Below are 20,356 nucleotides of genomic sequence, written 5' to 3' on the forward strand. Positions count from 1 at the left end.
TCTAAATATAACGGATAACTTGGTTTAGAAATCTCTTCTGTCACTTCAGCTGTGCCCTTCCATTTCTCTCTCCTTTCTGCTTTAGTCTTAGAAGGCCTCACTTCACTTGTCTCCCACTCTACCCCAAAAAATGGCAACTCCTCGAGGACTTCCTTTGAACTCTGAGCCCTTGAAGGCACCATAACACAAGCCTTAGATGTCTCTGTAACTGGAACCACAGTAGCTTCTACCAACGGGGCTTCCCTGCATTCTTGCTCCATGCTCTGAACCTTCGGAGTTACTGGGTTGAGTGTGATATGATGGCCCTTGTCTGCCTGCTGCACAATATCATAGAGGGTGGGGACATCATTGCCAACAATGACAGCATATGGTAACTTGGGAGCCAAAGCTACTGGCAAAAGAAAGGTCTGCCCACCTACTGTTAGATATACCTCAGCAGTAGGATACCCATGCTCATCCCCATGAATACAACTGATGCAGGCCGTATCCTCACTCCACTTGTTCCTTGGCACCAGGCTGGATAGTACCACTGTCTGAAACCCCCCTGTGTCTAAAAGAGCTATCTCTCTTTGACCATTCACCAGAACTGGTGCAGTACGGGCTGTCTCCTTAACTACCTGTTGTGTAGTTGGCCTAGGGACTGAACAAAAGAGAGATGGTTTTGTGTGGGTTGCACGTGGACAAGAGTACCGAGTATGTCCTACCCCATTACACAGGTAACATCGCACATCCCTTTTAGAAGCTCTGAAAGGTGCTTTTATCAGGGTCTGACTTACTGGTGTTACCAGATGGAAACTGCCTACCACTGGGAAAAACTCTACTTGGAGCCTGACCAAAGCCCCGCTCACCCCCAGTGGACTTGCTTCTCTGGGTAAAATAGGTGTCTCTGCCGAAGGTGGTGTGTCTGGCTCCTCTTCTGGCTGCTGTGAATACTTCAGCCAGCTGAGCTGCTTCTTCTGCCGTACGAGGGTCATGCTCACGGATCCACACCTCCAAGGTCCGGATGCACCATCCTCGCGAACTGTTCAAGAATCAACATCTCAGATATCTCTTTCACTGTTGACTTTTCTGGTTTGACCCATTTCGAAAACAAGTCTTTAAGGCGAACATACAGCTCACGTGGGGTCTCTCCTTGAACAATGGTCATAGACCGAAACCTTCGGCGGTACGTATCTGCGGTGATTTCATATTTTGCCAATATTGCTGCTTTAACTTTATCATAATCTTCAGCGTCTGCCATGGCATATGGCAGATGGCACATGGCACATGGCACATGGCATAACTTTTCCAGGGACCACGGGCAGCATGTGGTCCTGGCAGCGACAGACTAGATGTAATCATGGCAGCCTTATATAGCCTGCCACTAACGAGGACCTCCACATCACTGCAAGATAGGCGACTCCGCCCCTCACTCTACCATACAATCCCCTAATCTACAACAATACATTAAAATAGATGCCTAACATTCTAAAGGTCAATTCTCTATCTGATCTCTATTGTGGTAAAACTTCACCATAGAGATCATCTCTAGCCCGAACAGAGGATTCAATTTTCCTACCACCCCTCTAGTAATTCCCACATGGTACATTCCCGGAACTATAAAATGGTGGGCTTGTATCCTGGGGACTCTTTTACGATGAACACCCTGGAGAGGAAACACAGCAGAAGTAAGTAAGAACATGCATGTTATTTGACAGCACTATTCATATATTCAATCATTTAAGTTACAGATAAGCAAACTAATAATATGTTTGTGTCTACAGGCCCGACCTTCAATAATTACTCCTGAGACCATATCAACCTTACAATAAACATTCAACTCAGTGTGTGAGTCTCTTATTGTCTGGACAGTCCACAAATGTGTGCAATGGAGAGGGTCTTTGTCACAGTTAGCTTAACGCTCATGTGAATTCTTTGTCGTGTTTTCAGTTGCATTCAACACACAAGGACGGCCCATGTACTGTACATGGTGCTGTATGCAAAGGGCGTTACTGTGAGTCACTCCAATCTGTTATCCCAGTGACATTTGACATAAATGGTCCACTCGTCTTTATTTATTTTCATAAAAAACAGAAGGCAGCCTCACTGGTCATTTTAGGGGACAACGCGCAGCCTTGTTGGCAAATCTGCAAATGAGTTGAAAATATTTTTCTCTTCGTCTTTAATGAGAAAATAAAGACTGAGTTGTTCTTCGTCAAATCAGACTTTGTGATCATGAGAAAACGCATTCCTACGCTTGTGAATATTTGAGTAATAGTTAAATAGGGTGGCGGTTCAAGCTCTCTGCAACCCACTGTACATTAAAGTTCTGCACTGTGACAGTGACGTTCCTCACAACTTGTCTCCTGTTTGGCTTCAACAGGAGCCCCTCTTCGCAGCCAGGGTGATCTACGACATGCTCTTCTTCTTCATGGTCATCATTATTGTCCTCAACCTCATCTTTGGTGTCATCATCGACACATTTGCTGACCTGAGGAGTGAGAAGCAGAAAAAAGAGGAAATCCTGAAGACGACATGTTTTATTTGCGGTGAGAAATGAAAAAAATAAATACAGATTCCGTTTTTTAATTTTGCTCTGCATGGTAATATTGTAAGAGTTCAAATGCTTGTTTTGTTAATTAATTGTTGTTTTAGTCTTCTTTCTTTGACCATTAAAGGCATTCGGCTTACCCAGCAGTTAGTGGCAGCAGCAGTGCATTAATTTTATCGTGCAGTACAATCGGCAGGTGTGAATGCCGAGGTTTGATAATGACGAAATCAAGACCAATCAAATGAGCGGTCTGCACCGAGTACTGCTCTTTTGTGAGCGTGTGACTGCTGCCTTGCAGCTCCGCTTCGGGCCTCTGTGCAAAATGGGGGCAGTTTTTCTTGGTAGTGTAAACAACGAAACGCCTCCTCTTCCCAGAATGAATGGTTAGTCATGGCAGGTGCTGCTGTGGAGGAGGAGTGCTTCTTCCTGTTGCCACATGGGTCTTGACCATGTTAGACTGTACACTCACTGAGACTCACTGTGGCTTCATTTGTCACCAAACAGTCACGAACAATCAGCGGTCAGTTCTGGTCATTCTTACCGCGTATGTGTCGGGCAACAGGATTCAGTGGTTGTTCCTCTTTTTGCAAATGCAACTGCACGAATGTAAATGGATTACAGGGATTTGGTGCGACAAACAAACATTTTTAGCAGACCTCACCTGACCCGTTTGGTCTGCCCATTCCCTCGTGAACCCATTTCCTCTTTCTTTTTGTCAGCCAGCCATCCGCATTTAGGTCACAAGAATGATTAAGTCATGTTTCCACACAAAGCGTATTTCTTCACTCTTCCAAAGAAATGAAAGCACCGTGTTTATTTGGGGTGTGTGTGGTTGCCTGTGTGTGTGTGTGCGTGTGTGTGTGTGTGTGTGTGTGTGTGTGTCTGTGGTCCATTTGGGGTTGTTTTCATTTTTAGGTTTGGAGAGAGACAAGTTTGACAATAAGACAGTTACCTTCGAAGAGCACATCAAAGTCGAGCACAACATGTGGCACTACTTGTTCTTCATCGTCCTGGTGAAGGTGAAGGATTCCACAGAGTACACCGGCCCAGAAAGCTACGTAGCCGAAATGATCAGGGTAAGTATGTCATCATGCATTCAAATCTACACTGCAAGGCCTAATATTAAAGGGGCATATTTGGAATAAATAGGATGCACTTGCTGTGAACAAATCCTTGATTCTTCCAGCTGCCCTGGTTTGGGACAGAGGTGATTGCTGCAGTCTTTTCGTCCCTCTGCACCAACGATGGGCAGTATTTGTACCTCATCCGTCCACGAGTCCCTGAACTGCATTATGTAATCCCTGCCTCCGTGGCCTTGAATACCTCCAAAGTATTATCACATCAGTCAGCTTTGTGAACGGAGAATTAACATTCAGGCGGAGTCTTCCATGAACATACAATGTGTTAATCCCCCAAAGCAGCCATGCCTTGCTTTAATCATTAAACACACTCCGGCCTCAACCTGCACATAACCTCATGATAGGCAGGCTGGGACGCAACCTCAAGCAGCAGTGTGAAGATGTCTCACCAGCAACCATCAAATCTAGAGCTTTATGTTGCTTTATATTCCTATTCTTTTATTTTATTTTATTTATATATGTATCTATAAAAAATAACTTTAAAAAAAGATTGAAATCCCAAACCAAGAAGAATTTGCGTTTAACGTTAAAAATACGAAACAAGAGGAACAGATACACACGTCAGCTTTTCATATCACAACTGATTCAACCAGACCAACTCTGGAAATTTTTCATTTGCGAAAAATAACAAGCAAAAAGACAATAGATTGTTTTGATCGTTGCAGCACACTCGTAGCCTGTGAGCAATTAGAAAGCTTCTTTAACTGCCACAGGAAAGCCCCTTCTTCTGAAGCGGTTGCTTTCCTGACGCACTTGTGCTGCTGTCAGTTTCTGAGACGGTTTCTCATTAGATGCCATTCAGCACACATGGCTGCCTTTTGCCCTGACGTGCTGCACTCGGGTCTTGTGAGGGAACCACGTGATTCGGGATTAACCCCCAACATCTCTGCCATTAACCTTACACCCCGCTGAGCCAGAATGACTTTGTTAAGGTTGCGTTTTGACCGGCGGGGGCACACATGGTGCGAAAGACCCCGGTGACCCCATCAGCTGACCCAGTCCTCGTTCGTATTAACTCTGAGCTTCACATGCGACTGATGCATGGCCTCCTTGTTGTCTGAGTGGTCCACAAAGATCCTTGTTTCTGAGATTATCTCTTTGCTTTTATTATATTTACTTATTTTAGCAGAGACGCGTTCCAACCGTTATTTATTTATATTATTTTGTGAATATTAAAAACCATATGTGTGCGTGCAAAAATAAAATGCACAATGTCTAAATAATTGAATTCATTAGGTCTGCAGACTCAGCAGCAATGCTCTTTGTTGGAGAAGATTAATCATACACACATCAAGTAAATGCAAGATTAAAAATGTAACACCTGCACACTACTTAGCGCCACGAAAATGTATTTATGTTTACGTTTCGACCCTACTTCTCGAGTCCTCGTCGGCGCAGAATGTTTGAAAAGTGGAAACCACACCGGTATTTATACATCACGCATGCCGACAGGCAAACAAGCTCCATGGTGGCGGCTGTGGTTCATCCAAAAACAAACAAAACAGACTTTTGTACCATGAACATGTACAGTAGTACTGGAAGAGGGGAAATCACAAACGTATATTGTTTCTTTATGTATTCTGCCCTTCTTAATGAAAACGCTCTATTTAAATCTCGCTGTCTGTCGAGACTCTTATTTGTTATTAAGCAGCACTTGTGACGAACCTCATCCATCCTGTTTGTGTTGGTGTCCGTGTGTTGTGTTCTGTGGTTATATAGCTTGTACACATTTTGTTGTATTTACATGTTGTCTGACCCACACTATTTGTAGCATAGTGTTGAGTTCTGATTATAAAACCATACGAAGGTTCACACAGCCGAATACATGTAGTAATCAAACAAACTGCGAAACACTGTTTACATTGTGCTGCGATCTAATTATTGCTCATATGCTCCTATAAGTTTTGCTGCTGTCGACTACAGATTTATCCCCCGCTATTTATAGAACACGACTTGCGTAGGCCACATTCCTTCAATCTATGCTGAGTCTTGCCCACCGTGTTTTCCGATTTATCCGATGCTGTAACGTGGAAGAAGCAACAGGGACAGAAGGGGGGGGGGGGGGGGGTGTTAGAAGTCAGATCACTCTGACAATGACTAGGACTGACGTCAATGGTGAAGGTCTCTGGGTGAAGTGTCAAAACTAAGGTGTAAAACAGAAAGATGACGCTTGGCTCGCACTCATTGCCCTCATTTCTAATGCGTTCAGCACCGCAGGGTGCTTTGAAAACATCAGTAGCCACAAAACATACGAGTCTGCTGAAACCATATCTGTCTGTTTTGATGTGTGATGTGTTTTTTTCTTTTTCCGGGGACATTTACTTTGCATATTTGTTGGCTGAGTGGGCTGCCTGACTCGTCAGGTGGCTTGTGGCGTGACTGTGACGTTTTCTGTTGCTGTTTTAACCACACTGCATCCTGTTTCTCTCTCATGGCCGTGCGGTTTTAATAATGAAAACTCTACTTCCGTCATTTCCATTGAACCGGCGTGATGCGGAGTCTTACGGTCTCTCAGTTTACTGGAAGTGCTTACATTTGTAAACAGTGGGGATGGAAAAGAGGGTGGCGACAATGCCATCAAACAAACACACGTGAGCCTTTTGGCCGACGCCGATCCGGAATGGGGAAGTGACCTCTGTCGTGTTGATATGAGCAGAACTGAGTGTGGGAAATACTGGGGACAGAAACATGTTTTTAAAAGACCTTTTATTGTTTATTCTCCAACAGACAGACTTGTTGGATCAATTAAAGCGCTGTAACGACAAAAAGAACACCTTCTTACTTAATTTAGCACGCTACACATTTTGCCAGGAACATAAGCGTGACTCTGTTCGAATAAGTGTTGAGAGAAGAGGCAGGTGAACGAGGTAAACGCAGCCTTCGCATTCAGGAAGTGGAACTTGCTCACAGCAGCCCTCTCCTCCTCTCAGAATGAGTGTGTGCTGCTCATTATTTTAGTGTTGCGTGATTCCCCTTTCGACCGGTTTGTGGTTCTGACGGCCACCTCACTCTCCCCCGAAGCAACCGCCGAAACCTTACGGGACTTTTTCAGACCCAGTGACCTCGCCGGCTACGCAGCATCCTCGCTCTCCATTTCGTGCCGCATCAGGACCGATGGGTTACGCTTTATTGAGGACACGCGATAGAGAGACGTGGCGTGCTTGTGTTGCGATGAATGAAACACAAATGTGTTCCCGTGAATGGGGCTTATTTTGGAAGCGGGTTCAGACGGCACACACAATAACAATGGCATGTGGCAGTCAAGTGCCGGGCGAGTTGGAAGCGTGAAAGAATGCAGCCGAGTGGCCTTCAGCCCTGTTTGAACTCGTTAACCATCGAGGTAGCTGCTGGCTGTCGTGCCTCTGCCATTTTTGCATGTTATGTATGCAAGTTAAGTGCATTAAAGAAATTGACTTCTCCATATCTTATCATATCTTATCATGTTTGGGGCAGCAGACATTCGTTGAGCAGCTTTTTGACGGAACCATCTCTGTGACAAATGCATTGTGTTTCCTCTGACTGTCACAATAAAACACTTCCTGTGTTTCATCCATTGAATGCTTTAAATTCAAGGCAGCACCAGTGAGAAATGTTGGGTTTGCGTTGGCGGTTCTACTGCTCTGATGATCAAACAGGGAATTGTGAGGCAGCTGTCACTTTAACGACGTATTATATGTCGGCGTCGCTTCTTTCCAATCCCTCGTACGTGTGAAGGACATTTGAATGCAGTGCAGGAATGAAAACTACTGTACAGACGTAATGACTGAATGCAAAAACATTAAAGTACTTTATTACCACATCAGAAACAGGGTATGATTTTATGAATGTCTTAATGATGATAATGGTTACATTAATGTCTTACTTCTCAATGGTATCATTCATTCTCGGTAGAAATCACCGCTACAGCCAATATTTCAAAAGTGTACTCTCTCCAAAAACAAAAACCCTCATAACACACAAAGTCCAACTGAAAACTGCTCAGTTCCTTGTGTGTGGCTCTCAGGAGCATTCAAGAGGTGAGCGTGTTCATCTCAGCGCTGCGTGTGAGGCGATGCGTGTATAAACAAATGAGGAAGTTTTCTCCCTTCATCTTAGTTGTCTCAGCTTTTTTTGTACATTTTGCCGCGTCTATGGCAAGACTAGACGCGACGGCAACGTATCGCCGATAAGTAAACTGATTTCAAGACTGCCCCAAAATCCCATGTAATCTGGAAAGTCCCTCAAGATTAGTTTGAGTCCACTTTTAGAGTAAGCTTGAAATCACTGCTCGCAGCCAAAGAGACCAAACGGTGAAAACCAGTCATCAAATGGGGCTTGGTAATTGATGTGTTATGTGTGAAGCAACAAATAGGAATTAGAAAAGTGTATTTGCAGAATTGAAATATAAATATCAAGTATCAAGAAATATAAATGGCAAGTACCACAAAGATTGTGATCGGTTTCACTGTGCTGCTGTCGGGGCCGTAACCTCTCACATCTGTGTTCACCAGGATCACAACCTGGACTGGTTCCCACGGATGCGGGCCATGTCCCTGGTCAGCAGCGATGCGGACGGAGAGCAGAATGAGATCCGAAGCCTGCAGGAGAAACTGGAGTCCACCATGAAACTGGTGTCCAACCTATCAGGCCAGCTGACGGAGCTCAAAGAACAGGTGGGTTGAACTATAGCGAAACACTGACTGAGACGCAGACGTTCACCTCTGGGGGGAAACACGATCGGTGAGAGATAAGTTTCTCTGGAGATGTGGACTGCAGGCGTTGCTCGAGGTTCGCTTGTTTGCCACTCTTTGCCCTTTAGAGGCAGAGCTTACTAAAAATGCAAAAGTCGGTGAGTCATAGTTCACAACACACCTCACAAGGCTCTCAATCAGCTTTTATTTGATTGGTTTTTATTGGTCTTTATGTTGGTTTGCTGGATAAAGCCTTTCTCAATATGTAGAAGAGCACAGTACTAAAAAAAGAGATTTTCTTCAAAACAACGGCCGTACATTAGACTGGTTAATGAGATATACGTATTCTGTGAGATTAAAATAACTCTTAGTGCTTCTAAGTCGCGTTGGAATACAATCTGCTGATGTGTACAAATGAGGCTTGGATTGCACAATTGCTTGCAATCCACCCTTTCTAGTAAACAGAATTGTAAACATGTCTTTACCCTTGAAATGAGAACCATCTGTGAGGAAGTGAATGTCACCGAGACATTTTGACCCAGACAGGAGGGAAATGATTATCGTGTTGCTGCAAGCTGTGAAGGGCACAGTAGCACCGGTCACATTTTCAGCCCAAACTCAACATGTGTGTGTGTGTGTGTGTGTGTGTGTGTGTGCGGCCTGTTTTCACTTATTTTATTCAGAAACGGTTCAGAGAGTGCGACTGCACGTGGAAAACGTGTCAATTATCATCAATTGGCCTCCATTCAGAGTAGAGCACAAGCATTCTCTGTGAAATTGGCATAATTCCACGATTGAAGTGTGAGGAGAAAAAAAGGCCACCATTCTGCTGCTAACTGAGTTCAGACTGTCCACTTGGTGCGTCTTAATGGTATTTTTATTCTGCGCAGAATTATTTCTCCTGCAAGACTCGTCACACGATCACTTTGCCTTCTGACTGTCACTGTTGCGTTTCAGTGTCGAGGTGCAGATCGCTCCCTCGTGTTAAATAAAATCAATTCTTAGCAGAAAAGCCCGTCTTGCTCCTGCTGCTGTAAAGGTTAGCACCTGTCTTATGACTCATGGGCTTTGCTTGATTTCTTTTGGCTGAGTTTCAGTATTAGTAGTTTGTGTTCTGCTGCTTTCGTCAGAGGACGCGGCGGCAATGTGGATGACGAGTCGGGCTGGATTTTCAAAAAGATTCCGCTTTTTTTTTCTTTCTTTTTGTAGTTCAGTGCTGTGCAGTTTGTTTTGCGGCATCTGTTAGTTTCTGTAAAGCGATGTGAGGGAATAAATCGATGAAGACTATCGACCAGGGAGGCCGGCCAGCATATTCTGTGGAGGAAGACGTGCGCGCCAACAGAGCTCCAGGTGGAATGATTTTTTTAAATTTCTTTTTTTGTGCTCTTCAGATGACAGAACAGAGGAAGCAGAAGCAGCGGATTGGCCTGCTGGGACACCCTCAGCACATGAACGCCAACCCCCAGCAGCCTGCATAGGGGGTCGGGTGACGCGAGCCCCTGAAGCAGCTCACAGCAGCGGCCGTGTGGACGGACGGTGTGTGTGTGTGTGTGTGTGTGTGTTCGCCTTCCTCCCTCAGAGATTGCACATAATGTATACTGCACTGAGTGTAATTGGTAACGGTAGGGAAACACTGTAACATAGGTAGTCATAAGGCAATGTGTAGCTCTGCCCCACCTCGTTCGGTTCAGTCTGGAATTGGTGCCAAATGTTTTCTACGTTAAAAAAAAAAAAAAATTGGATTTCTCAACACATGGCCTTTACTGGTTGAACTTGAAACACGATGAAGCTGACTGGACAGGAGGAATTAGTCGCATTTGTTTTATTTGAATGTTTTTTATTTATATTTCTGGCATAACAAGCGGTATTAAATGTCTTATTTTTGTATGTTGTCGTGCAATATATTTACTTAAATATGCAACCTCATTGGTGTGTGGATTTAAGTTCCATCAGTCATGTCTTATTTAAAAGCGTGGGCCAATTTCTCTGTTTGTACTTTACTGTCTCCGGATGAAATAGGGAGTAGTTGGTTGTCTTTACCTACGCAAATATAGAGATAATATTTAATAAGCTGGCCTCAATTTTACTTTTTTTTTAAATTTTCCATAGAGATAGTATATTGTGTATATGTGCAGATAGTTTTCTTTTACCTGTGCAAATCCAATGTGTCAGTGCTAACTTGTTTTATTATCAATCTGCTTTCTTATTTAATTGGGTTCTAAAGGACGTTTATAATGTGTAATTGATTCAGTATCACTCATGCTATTACAATCTGCTCAGGAGTCTGTTATTATAATAAACTCCATTAGCATAATTTCCTGTTTTGCAGCAAACATGTTGCATTTGTGCCTGTTTTCTTTTGTTGTCTTTGTTTAAAGTCTGACACGTGTTTGCTGCTCGTGCAGAGGCACTGACTTTCATGTTCAGTTTAACTGAAATGTTTTAGTTGGTGTTCATGCTGCTGTTAGAATGATCTCCTTTTTTTTAGGGACTACTATGTTTTTACATAACGTTTGTTGCATATCTTTGCTTTTGTATAGAAAAATGAGATGGAGAAAAACAACTGTTACCCATGAATGTTAAGATTAACTAAAAATCTAAGCACTGTCAATTTGTATATGAAAGTAGAATTATTTATTAAAATTGATGTAATTATCCGTTACTTCCTGTTGTGTTTGTTTGTTGTTTAAGGTGATTTTATAGGACGTTTGTTGCCTCGGTCCGTTTTACACACCCTCGTAGATTTTCACCCAGATCAGATTGTTTTAGTCACAACTATGAATGCCACCTGTTGACAATATACAATATGTTCTGCCAGTCAAATGCAGGAATTTCAGCCAGCGTTTTCCACTTCACGAATTAAAACTAGACCGTGTCCTGAGTTAATCTGGTTGGCTTTCAGAGAAACTACCTCGGTCAACTGGAAACGTGTGTCAATGAAACCACCATATGTCTGCAGTGCAAGTGGAATGTGTGTAAGCAGGCAGATTTAAAATAGCATATATATCTATTAATGTATTAATTATGCAGAGTATTTCTAAAGCGTTACTCGTCTTTAGATGAGCTGACGCTGATCTGCCTTACAGCTGGAGTCAAGTGTTTAGTGTTGAGTCAGACTAAAACTGAAGTAGCCGTCCGCATATGCTGCTAATCGGCGGGTCGCCAAAGATCAGTTCATGACTTTATGACTTTCTTCAAACTTGTACATTTCCTCCACGGGCTTACATTTAAACAACACTGAGTCAGACCAAATCTGCTCATAACTATGTCACTCACAAACTTATTGCCGCTTGAGATGTGGAGTGAATCAGAGCAACAACGCAGCGCCACTCGTGAGTCGGGCTTCAGCAGAGAACGTTGCATAGAACCAATCTCATTTGAATCTTTGATGTAGTCGATAAAAGGCCATTTTTCACGACACTTTAGTTTACAGCAACAACATGGGTGAGTATGGAGTAGTGGAAAATAACCATTTACTATATAATACTTAAGTAGACCTTAATTTGAGCTTGGCCTACTTGTACTTTACTTGAGTATTTCCATTATCAGGGAAATCCTCATACTACTTCATATCTCTACTCTGTAACATAAACATTGTTTGTTCCTCCACTGACAGAAGCCATTTTGCACTTTTAGTTTTTAGGAAGGCCTAGGCTACAGTTACTTTTACTAATGACTTGAATAATTTGTCCACCACTGAATATTGGGGACAAAATCTTTTTAGATGCAGTGGCCTGATGAACGATGGCATGGAATAGCTCAGAAAACACCTGCAACAGTACCATAGTCATGTATACAATATGTCAACATGTTACGTTTGTGTATCATTTCATATTTAAATAAAATGTGTCATGGTACCAATAGGTCTATGAAGGAGAAAAGAAACGCGGGAAGAGCAAGGCCCCCCCCCTCACAACATCGATATTTTTTTCTATTAGATAGACAGATAGATAATTATGATACAGGTAAATTAAATAACAGAATAAAAATATTAGATATATAAATGCACAATATATACAATGAAATAGAATATTAAATTAACTAAACAGGAGTGCAAAGATTTAACCAAACAGAGTAACGGTGTTATAGTTTTGTGATTGATTAGGCCAGATGTTATAGTTGTGTGATTGATTTGGCCAGATGTTATCGTGTTGTGATTGATTTGGCCAGATGTTGTGGTGTGATTGATTTGGCCAGATGTTATAGTTGTGATTGATTTGGCCAGATGTTATAGTTTAGTGATTGATTTGGCCAGATGTTATAGTTGTGTGATTGATTTGGCCAGATGTTATAGTTGTGTGATTGATTTGGCCAGATGTTATAGTTGTGTGATTTATTTGGCCAGATGTTATAGTTTAGTGATTGATTTGGCCAGATGTTATAGTTGTGTGATTGATTTGGCCAGATGTTATAGTTGTGTGATTTATTTGGCCAGATGTTATAGTTGTGTGATTGATTTGGCCAGATGTTATAGATGTGTGATTGATTTGGCCAGATGTTATAGTTGTGTGATTGATTTGGCCAGATGTTATAGTTGTGTGATTGATTTGGCCAGATGTTATCATGTTGTGATTGATTTGGCCAGATGTTATAGTTGTGTGATTTATTTGGCCAGATGTTATAGTTGTGTGATTGATTTGGCCAGATGTTATCATGTTGTGATTGATTTGGCCAGATGTTATAGTTGTGTGATTTATTTGGCCAGATGTTATAGTTGTGTGATTGATTTGGCCAGATGTTATAGTTGTGTGATTGATTTGGCCAGATGTTATAGTTGCGATTGATTTGGCCAGATGTTATAGTTGTGTGATTGATTTGGCCAGATGATATAGTTGTGTGATTGATTTGGCCAGATGTTATAGTTGTGTGATTGATTTGGCCAGATGTTATCATGTTGTGATTGATTTGGCCAGATGTTATCATGTTGTGATTGATTTGGCCAGATGTTATAGTTGTGTGATTGATTTGGCCAGATGTTATAGTTGTGTGATTGATTTGGCCAGAACAACAAAAGCAGAAAGAAGAGTGAACTGTTTAATTATTTTCAAGATCTTATCAGGATTTCGATCAAATGTTGACTCCTTTTTCCCGCTCCCTCGTTTCCTGCCTGGCGCTCAGTTGTTTTGCAGCCTGCTTCTATCTTTAGTCTTTCCGGCTGCTTCAGGACGTCGGAGGGAGGAGCCGAGCGACCAATCGGGAACCCTCGGCTTGTCTGCGCGCCTGACGTCACCAGCAAGGATCTGCTCCTCGGCTCTCTCACCGAACCATGAGGAGCTCAACGTGACAGCCCCGCTGGTGGGCAGAGGCAGGTTTTAATACTATCGGTATAAAAAGGAAAACAAAACGCTCCGCCACGGCGACAGTGTCCCGCTGCAGGTGCACGTGCCACACAGCGAGCGGGTACAATGTGAAATTACACGGTGTCCTTCCTTGACGCGTGACACATGCCAGGCAAAATAAATAAATGATGAAAGTAGAAATGATTGCATTGTTGGCCGCATTGAAACACTGACATTTATTATAGGACATCACGTATGTATGTATGTATATATATATGCATATATAAAATAGCTTTGACACATTTTAACTATTGTAATTATAATGTACTGTATATTATAATTACAATAGTTAAAATGTGTCAAAGCTTTTTTTTCAAAATGTGTAAACGCTATTTCAAGTATTTATAGCAGACCAAATCATTGGAAATATTCTAAGATCATAATAATAATTGTTATTGTTGTTGTAGGCTATGGGCTGTTTATTATCTTAATAAAACAAACATGGTGGGGAAACAAAGTGTGACCTGATCACACGTTTTCGGATCTCGTATAGTAGGCTTTACTGTGTTGCTGTTAACATACAGGCCTTAAGCTAATGATATATTCAAAAAATGTATATATATTACTGATATAAGTAATATAAATATATATATGTGCACTTATATATATATATATATATTAAAAAAGTATTGCCATAGGCTACGCCACTCTGGAAGCTACAGTGTTTTCAGTTATTGATGTTACAATGTAATAGAAAGGCTGCCATATTTTCAGTTTGCGGATTAATATTTCACCGCTTCGTAACAGTCGACGGGGGAGCTGCCGCTCTACTTTCTCTCTTTGTAAACACGGTCAGACACGGTTTAGCCCCGACAGCCGGAGGAGCATGGTGGTACTCGGGACTCGGCCCCAGTGGAGGAGTACCACAGAAATGGGTTGTACTCCAGCAGCAGCAGCAGCAGCAGGGCGCGGGGGAGGGGAGGGGGTGGTGTGTGTGTGTGTGTGCGTGCGTGCGCGCGTGTGTTGCGCGGGGAGGGAGAGGAGTTGAAAGCGCCGTCCAACACGTGAGGCTCATGTGACGGTGTCGAGTCTGTCTCCAGCCGAGAGACGTGCCTGCAGTCACAGGGTTTATTCAACACGTAGTCAAAAACCCACCCAGCTCTCTCACACACTCAGCCGGGCGCGGATCCTCCCCAGACCTACACCGTGTCCGGACCTTCAGGGTGACAACACTGCGCACTGCCCAAACTCCAGCTCACAGCGGGAACGCACACGCACACACTGGATAACAGGAGATATTATTGTTCTTTATTGTTATTATTTTTTGTGTGTGTGATTTTATTTCTTCGGGTTTGAAGTGCGACCGCAGAGATACATTTGGAACGTTTTGAAGGTTTTTTTCTCCGACTCGTTTCTTCGGGATTCACAGTTGAGCAACATGGAGAGGATTACCAGCGCGCAACCACCACCATCACTGGATGTAGCTGACATGCACGGGTAAAAGGAACCTTTTCTATTTTATTCTGTTTCTATTACATCCTAACATGACGCGTTGTATGCTGAACCCTTACCAATCTGAAGTCTAACTAATTCCATCTTGTCTCCAAAGAATCGATTTCTCCATGTATGTGTACAAACCCAGGAGGGGCATGAAGCGCGGAGATGACAGCAAGGTAAAATCAAGTCCAAATTCTCATAAATATTCCTGCTTTCATCGGCTTCAACCGAGCTGGATTTCACTGACCATATGTTCTATCCCCTCCAGGAGACGTACAAGTTGCCACACCGACTGATCGAAAAGAAAAGACGCGACAGAATCAACGAATGCATTGCCCAGCTGAAGGATTTGTTGCCCGAGCACCTCAAGCTTACGGTGAGTCTTATCTACGTATTTCATGTCTGCTTACAGACAGCGAATCGGACACGCCACATGCTTCTGCTGAGCAGTTTTGTTTTCTCCAGCCTTTTTCGGGATTGAGTTTTAAGAGTCTCAAAGAATAAAAAAAGTTTTGCATTTTGAGAGTAATTTTTTCCCCCTTGTAGTCTTGTAAATTTTTTTTAATTAAAAGGTAAATCTTTTAAAATTCTAACAAGGTTTTAGATTTTTTTTTATTTGTCGAGAGTTCTTGTCTTTTTGTGTGCGGATTGCTTGACTCCCCGGGTGTTCGGTGATTTGTCCTCTGTTCAGCTGCAGAATGTGTTACATAAGAAAGATCAACATGCTTATCGAAGGTCTTCCTGTTTTAGACGCTGGGTCATTTGGAGAAAGCTGTGGTGCTGGAACTCACTCTCAAGCATGTGAAAGCCCTAAGTGGCATCCTGGAGCAGCAACAGCAGAAGATCATGGCGCTGCAGAACGACCTGCAGATTGGTGAGTTTGATGTTGTGCGTGTAAAATTACAAACAGCTGTCGTCCACTGAGCGATCTGTTGCCTCTATCAGAGCTACTTCAAAGAAAATTGCGCCGTGAAGATTCATTTTAACCTTGTGGTTCTGATCGGCCAGGTGACCATGGAGGTGAGAGCAGTGAGGAGATGTTCCGCTCCGGCTTCCACTTGTGTGCGAAGGAGGTCCTCCACTATCTGGCCAGCCAAGAAAGCAGCAGGGACCTGACTCCCTCCCACGTCATCAGCCACATCCAAAAGGTCGCGGCTGAAGTCCTGCATCATCAGAGCAGCGCGCACGAGTCCGTCCCTCAAGCTTCGGACAACCCGAAGAAGCAGCCCGCCGGAGAGCTCAAGAGGACGTCCGAGGGCTTGGCCAAGAACTGTGTCCCCGTCATTCAAAGGACTTACCCCCACGTGGCGGGGGAGCAGAGCGGCAGTGACACGGACACTGACAGCGGCTATGGGGGAGAGCACGAGAAAGCCCAGTGGTCAGAGAGCCACGCGAAGGAGGGGGAGCGCAGGCGCGCCGCGTCCGAGGCGACGGCCGGTGCCATCAAGCAGGAGGGCGATGAGCCTCGGGCCAAGAAGTCGAAGTCTGACTCCTCAGAGGACGAGATTCTCTCCGGTCACGTGGCAGGAGGCCCCGGCGGCTACATGAGCTTCTCCCCCAACCAGGCCCCGTTTTGCCTCCCCTTCTACCTCCTCCCTCCCGCGGCTGCGGCGGCCTATCTGCCCATGCTGGACAAACGCTGGTACCACGGGGGCATGACGGTTATGTACCCGGGCATGAGCGGCTCTGCAGCGAACGGGCCCCAGGAGACGTCTCCCTCATCTCTGGTCATGTCCCCGAGGGCAGGGTCTCCAGCATCCTACCTGAACCCCATGGACTCCCCTGCTCTGCACAAAGCTTTAAAGCAGGTTCCCCCGTTGAACCTGGAAACCAAAGACTGAGCAGATGTGTTTCTGTTGGAATCTTGCCCTCTGAATGTTGATGCGGTTAAAAAGAGGGTAGAAAGAAAACGACAACCCCACAAACGCACTGGTATCCCTTCAAACCACAGCCGTTGTTTGGCCCATCAGAACATTGACCCTGGCAACGACCCCAAAAGGGGTCCCCGTCGTCTATCATCGGCTCCTCACACACTGACTTTTAGGGGCGACCTGGAGTGCCCACGCAAAGGCGCAGAGATCACCTGCCCACACGGCTCTGAAACACTGTGAAGAAGATCAGTTCAAAGGCGACGAACGCGCAAAGAGATCTAGAGAGGTGTTTTATTTTAGTTTGTTTGTCAGTGAGCTTCTCTGCACTCAGTGTTGAATGTCAGAGGTAAACACAGAATGTAAGGCACAGATAAGCCCCCCCCCCCCATCCCCCCAAAGAAATATATTTGGACCTACTGTTTTGCACACACACCACTCTGTATTGAATGTAACGATTGAACAAAAGCCCCTTGTAGATGCTGCTTGAATTATTTTGGACCTGCTGTGGATCTGTGAATGGAGGATCTACTTTAAAGTGTTTCCTGCAGCTGAAACAAAACCATTGTTGAGACAAGAATGTTCCCAAAAAAGAAAATGTTCACGAGAGAGCGTCACAAGAGACACCATGATCCCTCAACTACCGTGAGGCCAAATGGACAGCACTCCCGGTGTTCTAATAATTCAGGGTGTTGTCGCTGTACGAGGTGTGCCACTCGCATCTATTTTTAAAAAAGTGTTGTGGCCGTGCGCGCTTTTTTTTGTTAACGATTTAATTTGTGACTCATGACTATTTGTGCATCTAGATGGAGTCCCCGTGAAGTAATGTGTTGTAATCATTTTAGTTTTTTTGCTTATACGACTCGTACATCTCTATTTTTGATACGTGACCCGCTGAGTGTATTCGCATCGCGGTCAGATCGATGACGGTTGAGGCAGTGCTTTGCTGCGCGCCAACACAGAGGCGTGCAGCACACAGCGCCGCGCTCGACCAGATTTGCATCTCGTCCGCAAATTCCCAGTCATGTTAAGGCCTGATCTTAGCTCATGCTGTTGCCTTTACTCGCGTAACGCAGACACACACACACACACACACACACAAACCATGGCAGGTGTTTCAATGTATTTTTGCTTTAAATGTCGTGTCCGTGGCAAAGAGAGTGAATGTAAAGTTCAAAGAAAAACAATAGTTTTGTATAGAGAGAGGTACTTGGGATTTTTATTTTGAAATGTAACAAAAGGTTGTTTGTTGTACATATTTTGTATATAAAGTATTATTGATATATATTAATAAAGCTTTTTTTTTTCCTCCTCCCGCCCTGTGGAATTTGGGTTTCAGTGCCTGACGGCTTGCACGTGTCGCAGCCAGACAACCTGACAGCTCCTCCAGAACCACACACACACTTACATAATGCTTCCATAACCCACTTTAGTTAGCTTTCTAAATACTGTCCTGAATATTATACACGAATAAAAACTTATCATGTAATCTACATGATTGATTTCCAAACGAGAGATAATAAGGTTTTGGTTTTCTGCAAAAAAATGTAGACATTAAACTACACATTCACTGAATTATCTGTACATTAATTTGTGGTTGAGTCAATTCTCTCCCATACCGTTAACAAGTATTAAATACCGTATGACAGCCGCTGTAACAACACTGGAAGTGCTGAGTAGGAGCAGAAAATGTGTCTGGCAACTTGACACCACAGAGGATAGAAATGGTATTTGAGGTTGTGGGAGAAAGGACTTTATGTCTTTGATTTACTTTCAGTTGTAATAACATGGAAGACCAGTCCCCCCCCCCCCCCCCCCCCCAAGCTTCTGCTGTGTTTGGGTGTCTGCTTCCTGGGCGGTAACACTGCTGTAGTTGTAATAGTGACAATGAAAAGGCCGTTATCGTATGCTCTCCACCCACCATGCCTCCCTGAGAAATGTGGAAATGGCTTTTTTTCTTTCTTTCTTTTCTTGGAATCACAACAGTATTTTGTAATTCTGGTCAGCAGACCAGTGAAGTGATTCCAACACAGGCCTGTTGACGGTGCCGGTGTGCTCAAAAATGCAGTACCAGCGCCGCCTCGTGGAATTAGTGCGTCACACTGAAGTATGAATCCTTCTTACGCGCTGCCTTCAGGAGCCACAACTGAGACTACGTCAGTAACAATGTCATAGAAATATACACCTGTCGGTGTGAAACCCCTCATTACAACATCAAGCCTGTCATTTTATCCTGTGTGTTAATAAAAAGTGTAGTTTGAAGAGAAAATGTATCCGGAAAAGTCGCTTTTAATGAAAATGTCTACATTCACAATGTGAATTATCTATTATCAGCCGACTCTGTAGTTCCTCTCAGCTTCTTTCAGTTCATTGTTTTGGTTTTACTGTACACGACCTGCTCGGCACCAAGCAGCAAAACGACACATTTTGTCAGCCAGCTGGTGAACACAGTGGAGCATTTAGTATTTATTTGATATCACATGAGCTGATTAAAACCTGACTAAAGTGGAAAGGACAGCGAATACTGGACTTACGTTCAGCAACTGGAAAGAGACTCCAAAGCAAAGCAAAGCTTAGCAAATGTTCCCTCTATCAACCTTTACAGTGTAATATGGCAAACAAAATGACATTGTTATGTTTACAACTTGTACCTGCTGCCCCCAAGTGGCCAAATACATTGCTATGGGTTTAGAACCACTGAACAGTATTTGACTTCATGTGATTAAACTCTATTCTTACAGTTGACCAAAAATAAACTCAGTTAAAATCCCACAGGAGCAAAAAACATTTTGAATGAATCTCTTTCTTCTTATTGTGGTTACTTGTGGTTCCTAGAGTCTTAAAAAGTAGGACGGGAGCCAGAGCCTTCAGTTATCAAGCTCCTCTTCTGTGGAACCAGCTTCCCGTTTCAGTCCGGGGGGCAGACACACTCACCACATTTAAGAGTAGGCTTAAGGCTTTCCTCTTTGATAGTGCTGATAGTTAGGGCTGGCTCTGGCTTGCCTTGGACCGGCCCATGGACAAACTGGTATCAGCAAAAACTACAGGGGGACTTCCTACACTGAGCACCTCTCTCCTCTTCTTCACCTCCGTCTGTATGCATTGATGTCCCATTAATGCTCATTACGAACTTTACTTCTTCCCCGGAGTATTTGTGCTTTCTCGCCTCACAGGATGACCGCAGTTTTATCTGGACACTGGTTCTTCAACCAGCCATGGCCCTGCTGACACCTACTACGATCTTCATTGTTAACATTATTAATCCTATTACCGACACCATTAATGCACAGTACTGATTTTGTCTCTTCCCCGGAGTCCTTGTGCTTCCTCTCCTCACAGGTTTCCATGGAGCATGGTTTCATCTGGACCCTGG

The 20,356-nt window shown here is 43.7% G+C and overlaps 2 protein-coding genes across 2 annotated transcripts in view; both read left to right on the top strand.

The window, feature by feature from the left end:
* The window catches only part of itpr1b (inositol 1,4,5-trisphosphate receptor, type 1b), a gene marked incomplete at its 5' end in the record, with an annotated part of 70,958 nt that extends 60,019 nt beyond the window's left edge, over positions 1-10,939 (top strand). The window contains 4 exons of the mRNA XM_079266013.1: positions 2,363-2,528; positions 3,446-3,606; positions 8,160-8,321; positions 9,731-10,939. Coding sequence (XP_079122139.1) covers positions 2,363-2,528; positions 3,446-3,606; positions 8,160-8,321; positions 9,731-9,817 — 576 coding nt within the window. The 3' untranslated portion in view covers positions 9,818-10,939. The remainder of the gene's footprint in view (positions 1-2,362; positions 2,529-3,445; positions 3,607-8,159; positions 8,322-9,730) is intronic.
* Positions 10,940-14,671: 3,732 nt separating this feature from the next.
* On the top strand, positions 14,672-18,298 carry bhlhe40 (basic helix-loop-helix family, member e40). The gene is made up of 5 exons (XM_079265591.1): positions 14,672-15,115; positions 15,228-15,291; positions 15,384-15,491; positions 15,866-15,989; positions 16,124-18,298. The coding sequence occupies exons 1-5, from the start codon at positions 15,057-15,059 to the stop codon at positions 16,954-16,956; spliced, it is 1,188 nt and encodes a 395-aa protein (XP_079121717.1). The 5' UTR covers positions 14,672-15,056; the 3' UTR covers positions 16,957-18,298.
* The last annotated feature ends 2,058 nt before the right edge of the window (positions 18,299-20,356 follow it).

This window comes from Melanostigma gelatinosum (assembly GCF_949748355.1).
Source record: "Melanostigma gelatinosum genome assembly, chromosome: 3".
In the NCBI taxonomy this organism is placed as follows: domain Eukaryota; kingdom Metazoa; phylum Chordata; class Actinopteri; order Perciformes; family Zoarcidae; genus Melanostigma; species Melanostigma gelatinosum.